This window comes from Nelumbo nucifera, chromosome 1 (genome assembly GCF_055504915.1).
Source record: "Nelumbo nucifera cultivar China Antique chromosome 1, China Antique-T2T, whole genome shotgun sequence".
Taxonomy (NCBI): Eukaryota; Viridiplantae; Streptophyta; class Magnoliopsida; order Proteales; family Nelumbonaceae; genus Nelumbo; species Nelumbo nucifera.
Window position 1 is genome coordinate 183462521 of NC_142649.1, and position 12211 is coordinate 183474731.

At 38.1% G+C, this 12211-nt stretch overlaps 1 protein-coding gene across 1 annotated transcript; it reads left to right on the plus strand.

The window, feature by feature from the left end:
• The first annotated feature begins 845 nt into the window (after positions 1-845).
• LOC104595994 (phosphoglycerate mutase-like protein AT74) lies at positions 846-6874 on the plus strand. The gene is made up of 6 exons (XM_088895540.1): positions 846-1177; positions 1272-2561; positions 3067-3186; positions 3344-3557; positions 6096-6176; positions 6281-6874. Exons 2-6 carry the CDS (start codon positions 1970-1972, stop codon positions 6375-6377), a joined length of 1104 nt encoding a protein of 367 aa, XP_088751666.1. The 5' UTR covers positions 846-1177; positions 1272-1969; the 3' UTR covers positions 6378-6874.
• Positions 6875-12211: the final 5337 nt, after the last annotated feature.

The following is a 12211-nucleotide window of genomic DNA, read 5'->3' on the forward strand; positions in this document are numbered from 1 at the left end:
GCCTACATCACTAATATAACGTAGGATTGGAATTAGTTGATGAAGAACGTATGAGTCCAATTGCATCAAATTCATTTCAAATTTGAAGCCCACACTTCTAGGGATGCTGCCAATCGCGAGAACCATAAGAGTATTTATTCGGTGTTCATGGATGGGTCGTGGTCCAGTAACCGGTCCAGCAACCGCTTTTTAGTGATAGCTGGTGGTAGTGGTAGTAGTGATAGTGGTAGGCATGGTTTTTAAAATCGGGCTGGACCGAATGGTCAAACTGGAAAAATCGGGAATTAGTCAAATAACTGGTTCTGTTTTATCTCAAAATCGTTATTTTGCCAAAAACCGTTGATTTAGTAAATAAATCGTTGACCCGAGAGTTCGAACTGTCCAGCGGTTTACCCACTTTTTTTAATTTTTTATTTTTTATCAGAATGGGCCGTCCGTTCAATTTGAATGATCGGGCTGTTCGACCTAGAAACCGGACCCTGACCGGTTTGTTCTCCTGTTCGATTTTAAAAACCTTGGTTGTAGGTACGCATAAAGGAGCACTCAGCACTGCACTGGAGCAATTACATATTAACATAACTAACCTTTGCTCGCTGGATCAGAACTCAGAAGTCAGAAAGGAGCTTCCAGTAGAAGGACAAAGAGTGGTATGGACTATGGGCTATGGGCCGTCATCCAAGTGGCAGCAGGAAAGTACCCCTGAATCAAACAACAAGAAGGAAATCACCATTATTGGACCACAGAAAAGGCAATTCCAAGATCCAAACCACAAAGGGATACTAAGTCCAAATTAGAGGCCGGAAGCCCAGACAGCCAGACGGTCCGGCCAGACCCATTCTCTCTTATATTGTTGGTGTTACGGTGTTAATGGAATATGGATCAATCAATAACGATAATACAGGATAGGATAGCAACCGGATGAAGACCCTGAAGACTAGCGCCTGGGTTGGGACTTGTGAGAACGGTGGAAGAAAACACCCATTCCAATTCCCAACCCAAGGGCCAAGGGGAAGGAGACAGCAGCAGATCCTGAGGAGGCGCAAAAAACATAACCGACTCTTTTTGTCTCTTTCAGCCACATGGACATATCCCACAAGTTCTCAACTTCGATGCGTGGTGGTAGTTGCAGAGCTGAGACCATGACGACCATCACGTGTTTTGCTCTTCAGTTAAGCAGGTGAGGCCAGGCCATCATCGCTATTATTCACTCCATCACTCGTTCAGGTTCAGTACTCCCGTCCATCCAACACTATCACAACCACCTGATGCAGATGCAGATGCAGATGCAGCAGCGCCTCTTGCCTCCTCCTGGGGTCCACTGCTCATCGAGGTTTCAATTTCATATTCACTTCTGCAATTTGATGTTACTTGTTAACCAACCAAGGCAATAACGCAGCAAGGACCAGGGACGACAGTGTGGTTGCGGGCTTCTTGGCCCCTCCAGTTCTCCTCTGTAAGACTGTAATCTCTCCTCATCTGGTCTGAATCAATGGCAGTTTTTGCTTCTCTGACTTTAGTAACTTTGATATTGCCGTATGACCTTTTCTTTTTCTAATCCTGCTTTCTTCTCTACACCGGTAGCAATAGATTAGAATCCAAAGGCCAATATTGATAAAAATCAGGGAAAGAAGAAGCATTGTACTGTACAGAACCCACGTTGATGGTAACTTCAGTCTTCATACAAGGAATCTAATCCTATCTTATCAGTCGCTTGAATTGTGTGGTGTGGCCGTGTGGGTCCATTCATCATCTGTCATTGACAAAAACAGATGAATAAAACTGAACCAGTCATTCGTTCCAGTTGACGCTTCAGTGGGCACTACTGCTGCCCCCCTCCTCCGTCTCTGCCACTGACCGGAGGCGGAAACAAACTCTCATTATTGACCTCCAAAATTGCGGAAGAAGACGTTAACGGCCATTATTTTTGCAACTCGTAAATGCTGCAATATTGTACTACGACTTCATTGAAATGACTCCTTCACTTTCACTGTCCTACTCCTACCCACGTTGTATTCACATCCTCCTCTTATCCCCACCTTTCGATCCCCTCTCGAAAGCAATGGCCACCACTGCCCTCATGCTATACCCTGCCACTTCTTCCTCGTATGCGTACCGGAAACTGTTTCATTCTTCGCATATCCACTGCTGTGAGGACACTGTCGGACGTCCCCGAAAGCCCCAACTCGCTTCCCTTAATGGGCTGGCCGGTTTCCCAGAGAAGAATGCTCTTCTCACCCCAACATCCGCACTGCCGCCTCGCCCTCGGCGTATCATTTTGGTCCGCCATGGCCAGAGCGAAGGGAACGTCGATGAGAGTGCCTATACTCGGGTTCCGGATCCCAAGATTGGACTTACCAAGAAGGGAATGCAGGAAGCGGAGGATTGCGGCATTAGAATCAGGGAGATGATCGAGAAAGATGGCGCCCCCGACTGGAAGGTCTACTTTTACGTCTCGCCTTACAAGAGAACTCTTGAGACGTTACAGGGTCTCGGCAAGGCGTTTGAGCCATCCAGGATCGCCGGAGTCAGGGAGGAACCTCGTTTGCGCGAACAGGATTTTGGTATGTAACATGAATTCTCCTACAATTACTGAAATCTCTATCTATACAGACTATGTTTGGAGATTGCAAATTGCAACAAGGAACACATAAACAAGAAAAAGAAACGAAACCCCTTTTTGTCTTAATATATTAATTTTATTGGATTTCTTGCAGAACCCCCCCCCCCCCCCCCCCCCCCCCCCCCCCCCCCATCATTTATTTTATAATCAATTGGGAGCCCCACTAAATTACTCATGACCTGTGCTAACCTAGTTGCTCTTCCAGTTGAAATTCTTGCATGATTCACTTGTCACAGGAATCTTATTCCATGCTCACAAAAAAAGAATTATTCAAGTTGTTAGGCTAACAATTTGGAAATCTTTCATTGTACTTCTCTTTCTAAAATCTTAACTATGTGATGAATTGGTTCCCCATTGAGCAAGTTCATGCAAAGTCTTCCTGAATCCAACAACATGTTGCTTAGAATTAGCTTCTACTTACGTTTTAAGTTTTCTGCTCTACGAAGGGAATTTTCAGGACAGAGAGAAAATGAGGGTTGAAAAAGCTATTCGCGTTCTGTATGGCCGCTTCTTTTATCGCTTTCCTAATGGAGAATCTGCTGCTGATGTTTATGACCGAATAACAGGTAAAGTCGAAGAGTTGTGATGCATGGCCCAATTAGCTAGCTAGATAAAGGATCACTAATGATGGTACAAAGTACATGTTGTGGAAAAATATTTTAACATCTCTGTGTCTCCAGCTAAGGTGCAGAATTTCAAATTTATGGAACGTTTGTGCTGCAGGATTCAGGGAGACCCTTAGAGCAGATATTGACATTGGACGATTTCAACCACCTGGTCAACGGAACCCAAATATGAACTTGGTCATAGTTTCACATGGCCTAACATTGCGAGTTTTCTTGATGAGATGGTACAAATGGACGGTGGAGCAATTTGAAGGCCTCAATAACTTCAGTAATGGAGGCATGATTGTGATGCAAACAGGATATGGTGGAAGGTGATTGTTCCATTTTTCTCCTTTGCCATAGTGGGTACTTTCATATGTAGATTTAGCAATTTCCTTAAGTTCACTTAAAAATTTTGCAGAAATAAGTTAATAGGGTAACTGGTTTACACTTCTATCTTGCTTGAAAAATGCGCAGTATAAAAGGAAAGGGAACTTATCTAATTTAAACACAGAAACCTGATTCTGCAACTTCTAGGAGTGGACAAAATCATTTATGTTACTATACATATTAAGGAACTTGAACCAACTCTACAATCTTTATTTTCTTCTTTACCTTTTGTAGTTCTCTACTGGTAATATTACATGCAGATGACCATATCATTTCTTTGTACACCTTGCATTCTTGTGGATTCATCATTATTTGCTATATATGAGTATAAAATAGCATTAGCAAATTACTATGCTTTCATCATTTGATATTGTTTACTGACCACCACATGTCCCTAGGCATGAGACATATCAAGTTTATTAATTAACTTTGAATGACCAGATACTTGTGGTTCAAAATCTAAATATGAAAATCTGTAAAATTGGATCTTTATGCTTTCTAGAATCAGAACAGATTTTAATGCTCTAGGCTCCTAGAAAAATGATCACAATAAACAATCTAAAAAAAGGAAAACAGAGGGCACAATAAAATTCTCTAGCAATTACAGAGATCTGATGCAACTAGAAACTTGCAAGGCACTGCTTGAGCTAATACTGAAATGGATGGAAACAACAATATGGTTTGCTTCTATAAATTTACCTTCACTTAGCTATTTCTACTCCTTCAATTATAGTTCAACAGCCTTATATATTGGGTGTATTTTTGATTGGATCAAAAAACCCAATCATCAATGAACACTGAACTGGAAATTGTCCCTGAAGAGCTGAAGGTAAGTTAAAATTCTCCTTGTAGCCAATCAGTGGTTCGTGGAATTCCAAGGTCGTACAAACAATCCCAAAATGATACCATCCTAGAAGATATTGTAGTAACACATATGGATGGAAGCCCATCTAGAGGTGTTTGGACGAGTTGAATGTTTTTGACCATGCCTTCAGATGTATTATTTATCCATTGATCATAAGATACTGTATTCAAAGAATAAGTTATTGATTTGGGTAACACTAACCTTGCACATTCACGTGAGCTAGAAGGCATAGAAACAACGAATGAACTGAAACAACCTTACAAATATATTTCATATATGAAAGACATGAAGTCCATATCAATATTATCATACTTTATGAAAGCCAAGTCCTATAAAGTCAAGATAGTGACCAGGGAGGCATACAGGTAAGCTGGACATTTTATGGTTCGGTGTATCTAATTCAATGATCAAATAGTCAAGTACCAAGAGTAGTTGATAGGTAGAATTGCCAGTACTAGGTGAGGACATAATCAGTACAGTAATGCAGTTTGCATTCATCTCTCTCATAAGGGATAGTATATCCTATAATTGATGGCACAGTGAAATGGCTTAAGTTGGCCAAGTAGGAATTCAGAATCTTCTCATAAAAATGACTATTGTACCCAAAATTAACCCTTACATAGGGATTACCAATTTATACCTGGACGCAGCACTATGAACTACATTATGCAATGCATAATGAAACATAATCAACATCATTAACTGCAGTTACCACAGGTACAGCATTAATGTTGGTAAGCCAGGTATATGGTTCTACACTTCTACTAGATAGTGACCTAAATGAGTAAAAAGTCAAAACCCTAGTAGTATTTCTCCATGAAGGATGTAATTCTCATAATAGAATTCCATGTGAGATCATGCAGAGTGAAAAGATCCATTGCCTAGGCTTGCAATTAAACATCCAACACTATTTGGGACTATAACCACATCAAAACTACAAGTATTGGAATTTGAGAAATTATTATTAAGTTTAACCTATGAGAATTGAAACATCAAAACACTGTTAAAATAGAAATTAAGTAAAAAGGATTTTGATCCATTCAATTCAAAGAGTTTGAGTGATGAAAGTGTGAATACAAGTCAAGTGCATGGAATAATTTTGGCATCAAGAATCATGTTTTCCTATCCTGCCCAATCTAGGATAGCACAAATTACACATACATCATCTTTTCTAAAATTACTGATGCATAACATGGGTAATTGGGAATCAGTCCGTGATGCATAGCTTTCATTGATTTGATGTCTTGACACTGTAGCTTACTATATAGTTGGTAATCTTTCCCAGTACCTTGGTTTGATAATTCATTACAAGGGAGAGACCAAGGAGGATGCCAACCATAAAATTAGAGCAAGATGGGTAAAATGGAGGGGTGCGTCTGGAGTCTTATGTCATAGGCAAATATGCAAATACTATTTAGATTAAAAGTAAAATTCTATGAAACAGTTGATATGTTTGGGATAAGGCTTAGATAATGACGAGTAACTGAAAAGAATGGTCACTAGACTTGAGAATGGATTTTAATAATTTTACATTTATTCTTATATCTTCCTACAAGATTTAGGATAGTTAAGTGTATGATAACTGATAACCCATCGATATCCATCATGTCAACAGGTACAGCTTACTAGTACATCACACACCTGAAGAACTGAGGGAGTTTGGTTTGACAGATGAAATGCTAACTGATCAGGAGTGGTACGATGTCATGACCTTCCCTAGAACATCATACTAACAGTAAAAGAGTATAAGTGACTTCACCTCTCCTCTATATGCTGATTGTCCTGTTGATCTTGATCCAGGCAAAAATTTGCAAGACCAGGTGAACTGAATTATGACATTTTGACGACTGGACAATCATTTTTTACACACTTTGATACTGGAAACAATAAAACTTGAAGGCAGAAGATCATGTCCTTGTCAGCAGTGTATTCCTAGCATAAAAGCTTCAAGATGAAACTCGTCACCACATTAACTTGATACATGCAACAATTGCTGATGCAGTTTCCAGGAAAATGACCCCATAATAAAACTCATATGAATTTGAAGACAGAAAGTTATGCAAGATATTGCAGATGAGTGCACAGAAGAAAAACAGATGGATCTGAGAGAAGGATCATTTGCTATTACTATCCCCTTGGAATCCTGCCAATGTTTTTTAATATTTTTTCATTGTTGTGTATATGGGTTAAATGAAAGTTTTGACAGTCCATTTTTGTTACCATAGATTCTCAATTCAATTAGATTAAAAAAAAGATTCCATTTGTAGGCTTCCAACTTGAAAGGGGGGAATTTTGAGGTATTGAATTTCTTGAAAACCTTAAACAGGAATCTGAAGAATGCCCTATCATATTGTAGTCTTTTCTTTTAATTTCATATGAGAATTTGTGGTCCAATTACGCCTAACAAAAGAAATCTCGCACTGTGTATACTGCTAGTAAACTTTTTCCTATGTTTTACTGGAAGGAAATGAAACAAATGACAGATTTTGACAGTCCAATTTCTCTACCATGACTTCTATTAATAGGCCTCTTCCTTCCATGGAGAAAATGTCCCTTTCATTTTTTTGCAAGTATTATACTTGAATACCTTACAATATATGTCTGATGAAACACCCTTTCATTTTGTAAACCGAGTTTCTTCTCAAATAAGAATTGTTAGTCCTTTTTTCATTTCTGTAAATTTTCTAGAATATGCAGTCCACCCCTTCCAATATCTCAGCAGCGAAAAACTCTTATTTGATAAGACTCTTCCAAGGTCTACCTACACATTAACTTTTAGCAGGATGTCTGTTATTTGATTAGCCTCCTAAAGAGCACTGAAAGTAGTACACTCCAAGTATTTAGAGTTCTAGAGGAGAAACTTGAGCAGAGATCATTCAGGAGTGACACTCCTTGACTTTTTTTTTTTTTTTTTTGATAGATACTCATCAACTCAACCCGGTAACTTATCCATACTAAAACCCATTTTCTTGGGTTTGGTTTGCTGTTTGTAAATTTCAACCTACAAAACCAGGATTTCTTTACCTTTTAATAGTTTTTTTTTATTCTTCATCAAACAACATTTGATCCTTAATCTTAAAATATAATGAATTGTAGTTGAAATCACAAAACTAATCTCTTTATAAACGGGTAAAAAATTTAAGACCTTCATATGGACTTATTTGGGCTTGCCCTTGGGGGCTTTTTTGGGTGCAGAGGATCATTGTCTAGAATTAGGAATGTCAAGGTGTTTAACATTACATTAGCTACCTGAAGTAATGCAGTTTCAAAAAAAAAAAAAAAACTGAAGTAATGCAATTGGGAGAGAAATAAATAAATTAAAAGTTTTACATGCTCGAATAGTTTTATATGTTCTGTTTGATTTTATTTCTACTTTTTCACTCTGAATATGTTATGTTTTTTTATCTGCTATGTTTATGTGCTATAATTTGAACCAATAAGCATTATAAAACAGTTAGTTTCTTTTTAAAATTAAAGTTTGCATTTTTTTCTGGATTAATAAAATTTTTATTCTAATTCTTAATGGTTTTTTAATTTTTAATTGTTTTAAAAAAATTACTGCTAGATTTCTCTAGGAGTCGATATTTTCATGAGTTTGGAATCGCACCAACCACAATAGTGAAGAAATTATTAACTCATAAAAGGATAATATCAGAAGACTGTATTTATGGGTAATGTAAGGCTTGTTTAACATATATTTCGAACTTCAACTCATATGTGACCACAATAGTATTGCTCTTGACCAATAACATATCTTTCAAAGTATTTCAGTGTCCAACATTAACAACCTATCCAACTATATCCTTGAAAATGAGGGTAACATAACTTCCAACTAAAGAAACCTAGCACTATCCTAACTAGATCCTTGTGATCCTCCAAACTCTTACAGATTGGGAAAAAAAAAAACACTAGAGGATTAAACCAGAGAGGTTCGGTGGGAACTTTGTATAAATCTTGTGGCTAAAGTGAGTTCAACAACTAAGCCAATATTTCAGGTTGGACCTGTATAGTCATGGGCTTTGGGCTCCATCCAAGAAACTTTGGGGCTTTGATCACTTCCAAAGCCTTCAATGGGACGTGTTGGGCCGAAGGATATCTTATATGGAGCTGATAGAAGAAGGATTCCACCCCCCTTCCAGCATTTGCCCCTGCATCAAGCATGCATCAGCTAGTGACTTAAATATTAGGACATAGTTAAATAAGTCTTTTCACTCACAGAATTCATGGAAGCTAGTATGGAAACTAACGTATGTCACAAAATATTCTTTGTTAGCCAGGGATTATTATAGGAGAAAATTTGTTAAAAACAATGGTAGGTCAATTAGGAATTGCATCATCAAACATGGCAGAGTTTTAGGCCGCAATGAAGGCCCACGAATTAGCATCCGTAGAGGAATTAAAAAGTACTGAAACTGATTCTGATGCAGTAATCAAGCTGAAGAAAATGGATTGAAGATCTAAGTATTCACATACGTGGAGAAAAGCACACCAGGCAGTATATGAAACACACGGTGGGAACGAGCATTTATCAAAAACAGGTTGGTCCAAGATAAGGATTTAGCAAGGTCAAGATCTATATGAGCAAACCAATGACTGAAGGATACATACTAATTAAGAAAACTCCAACGTCTGGGATAAACAGAGTGATGGTCTTGGCTTGGCTTCCAGTGCAAGTTGGACCTAATGTCAGGTAGTGTTGGTCAAACAAGATGGAGAGACAAGTATGGTTATAATGATTCAGCATCCAACATGAGTTTCAGTACATCTCGGAAATATTCATCAAATGACGAATTGATTTTGAAAAGGATACTCAACTTGGGAAGCTGCCCTGATACGTATTATTGGGGCTCATCCACAATTGTGACAGGAATTTTAGTCTTTACAGGATTAATTCAAATGTCAATAACTGTTAGATTTTAAACTCATTAGACATTAAATCCAATGGGGTTTGATTGATCAATTACATGAGATAAGAAAAAGAAAAAAAAAAAAACTTGCACACATGTCTTGGAAAATAGTTTTTTTTCTCTTGCTAAGGTGGCGTTTGATAAATCTAAAAATTCAGATGTGAAAAGTTAAAAAGATATTAGTGTCTTAAATCTGAAAAGAGTCATAAATGCTTTTCTACTTTTTAGAGGATCTGAATCCAAACCCTTTACCATTTGAAATTTACTGATTTTACTATTTTACCCCTAAAACATACTATTTGGAAATGTTGAATTCAATTTGCATTATCTCATACAAAATACTTTTCAACCTCAAAATAATATTGAAACAATACAAATAAAAAATAATAAAATAATAATTACTAATTAATAAATGAAACAATTAAATTTTAAAAAATAATTAATGACTATAAAAGTATTAAAATAATTAATAATTTACACAAATAAAAATTAATGAAATAATTAAAAATTACTAGTTAATAAAAATAATTAATAATTAATAAATAACACAAGTAAATTTAATAAAAAATAAAAATAATTTATAATTAATATAATAAAAATATTATTATTATTATTCACTGAACCACCGTTGGTGCGTGTTGCAGTGGCGGTGGTAGTGATGGGAAGACAAGGGGGGGGGGGGAGAGAGAGAGAGAGAGGGGGGATAGGGGGAGAGAGCGAGAGAGAGAAGACAAGGGGAGAGAGATAACCCCCGCTGCAAGTGGTAGTGGTGGGAAGACAAGGGAGAGAAGACAGGAGGAGAGAGAGAGCCGTCACTTGCACCGGCGGTGGTGGGAATACAGGGCAAAGAGAGAAAGAGCGAGAGCAAGAAAAGACAAGGGGAGAGAGAGAGAGCGAGAGCGAGAGAGAGAAGACAGGGGGATATATATATATATAAGAGAGAGAGAGAGAGAGAGAAAGAGAGAGAGAGATTGCAAGTTGCAACGGTGGTGGCAGGAAGATAGGGTGAAGAGAGAGACCGAGAGAGAGAGAGGTCGAGTGTTTAGGTTTTCTAGGTTTGGGGTTATCAGGGGTAACTCACATCATTTCCAAAATATTGTAAGGATATTTTGGACCATGCACCAGCTCTGAAACTCGTTTGAGCGCATTAAGAGCCAACCCAAGGTCTATTATTTTCAAATCTGAAAATAGGATTCAAACCAATTTTAAGAGGTAAAACCAAACAAGGGGTGAGGTTTGAAAAGTAGTATTTTCATATTCAGACCTCTGAAAAGTGCAATCAAACGACCCCTAAAACTAATTTTCAACTTGCCCCACGTTGGAAAATTACAAAACTGTTTTTAAATAAGAGCTTATTTACACTCCTCGGAAATAAAGAGAGTATGGAGGCTTGCTACCGCACAATGCGCATGTACACGTGTGTGCGGCGCAATGAGGTGCTTCAGAGGCGCACTTTGCTCTCACTTGATGCAAGAAGGCTTTGACCTTTGGTGCAAGGCTGACCATTGATTCAACAGTCACGATTCGATCAGGTGTGATCAAGAGGCAATGTTCAAAATTAACAATCATTAACTGTTAATTACCTTTTTAACAGACAACATTGTGACTGTTCAATGAGCCCTTTCTAAACCAGCACCTTCCTCTTGCTCCATGACTCTTTAGAAATTATTTAAGAAGTGTGAATAAAGAAGCATTTGAACACAAGTTTTCAAAAAACACTCTTCTTGTCTCTCTCAGTTCAATCTACTACTGTCTCAAAGAATGTTTCTTCAGAGACTCTTTAATTTTGCTGGTTGCAGATTCTTGCCTAAGGCTCTATTGTATCCTGGGAACGGATTTGCCTGTAACACAACAACAAACTCAATAAAACTGAGTGGGGGCAAATAACATTCTAAAGACAGAGTCTTTAGACACGCCTCAAAGCGCTTCTCCTCCAAGTTTCTGTGACCCTATTTTTCCAACAATAACCAAAACAGGTGTGCTTGAAACCATCATCTTATCAGTATCTACTTGAAACCATTATGGATGGAATCAAGTAGTAAATATAAGCCCAAAAAAAAGGATAAATCTCTTAAATTACTCTTGAGTTTTGCGAATTTGACCAAATATACCCCTATTGTCTTACAAGTACGACAATTGATATTTCAGTCCATTAAGTCACAATGAAAAGGACGAAATATCACATTTACCTCTGAGCTATATTAGAGAAGAAAAACCTTCATGCCGCTGCCACTATTTCCCAAGAGAGGACCGACTCAAACATTCTCTCCAGTTTATTTGACTAATCTTCAATCTTCACCTGGGTAGGAGTAGGATTGTTGTGCATGCAATCAAGCTGATGAGATGTGCGGCAAGATTCATCTATCTCAGTGCTTAAGCAAATCTAGTTGTTGGATCCTATAGTCATGGTGAGTTGCAAACCGGAGCAAATCCACCGAGCTTTCCCTATGGTGGCATGGAGAATCCGAGGATGGTTTTTTTTGACACCGACTGCGATTAAGGGTGATATTGGTGGTGCACAAGTGGTCGCCCATGAGCTTTCTCATAGCTGGACTAGGCATCTAATCACCAACAAAACCAATGAGGATTTCTAGTTGAACAAGGATTTCACAACTACGCGTAATGGAGAATTGTTGAAGTTGTACATGTGGAGGAGAGAGCAATTCTGAGCATTGGAATTGGTTGGAAAGGTTTTAATGAAGAAATGAAGAGATTCAGGGATGACATGGAGTTTCACAAAGCTGAAAAACAAATAGAAAGGGGTGGACGCAGATGAAATCTACTCAAGTGTATTGAAGAGCTCTAGCCTTCCTGCTAAAGAGAG

Excerpts from the sequence above, each read along its gene's own strand:
- LOC104595994 (XM_088895540.1), top strand. The coding sequence starts at position 1,970 with ATGACTCCTTCACTTTCACTGTCCTACTCCTACCCACGTTGTATTCAC. Across the intron at positions 2,562-3,066 it reads TTTGCGCGAACAGGATTTTG|GGAATTTTCAGGACAGAGAG; the intron begins GTATGTAACATG and ends TGCTCTACGAAG. Across the intron at positions 3,187-3,343 it reads TGTTTATGACCGAATAACAG|GATTCAGGGAGACCCTTAGA; the intron begins GTAAAGTCGAAG and ends TTTGTGCTGCAG.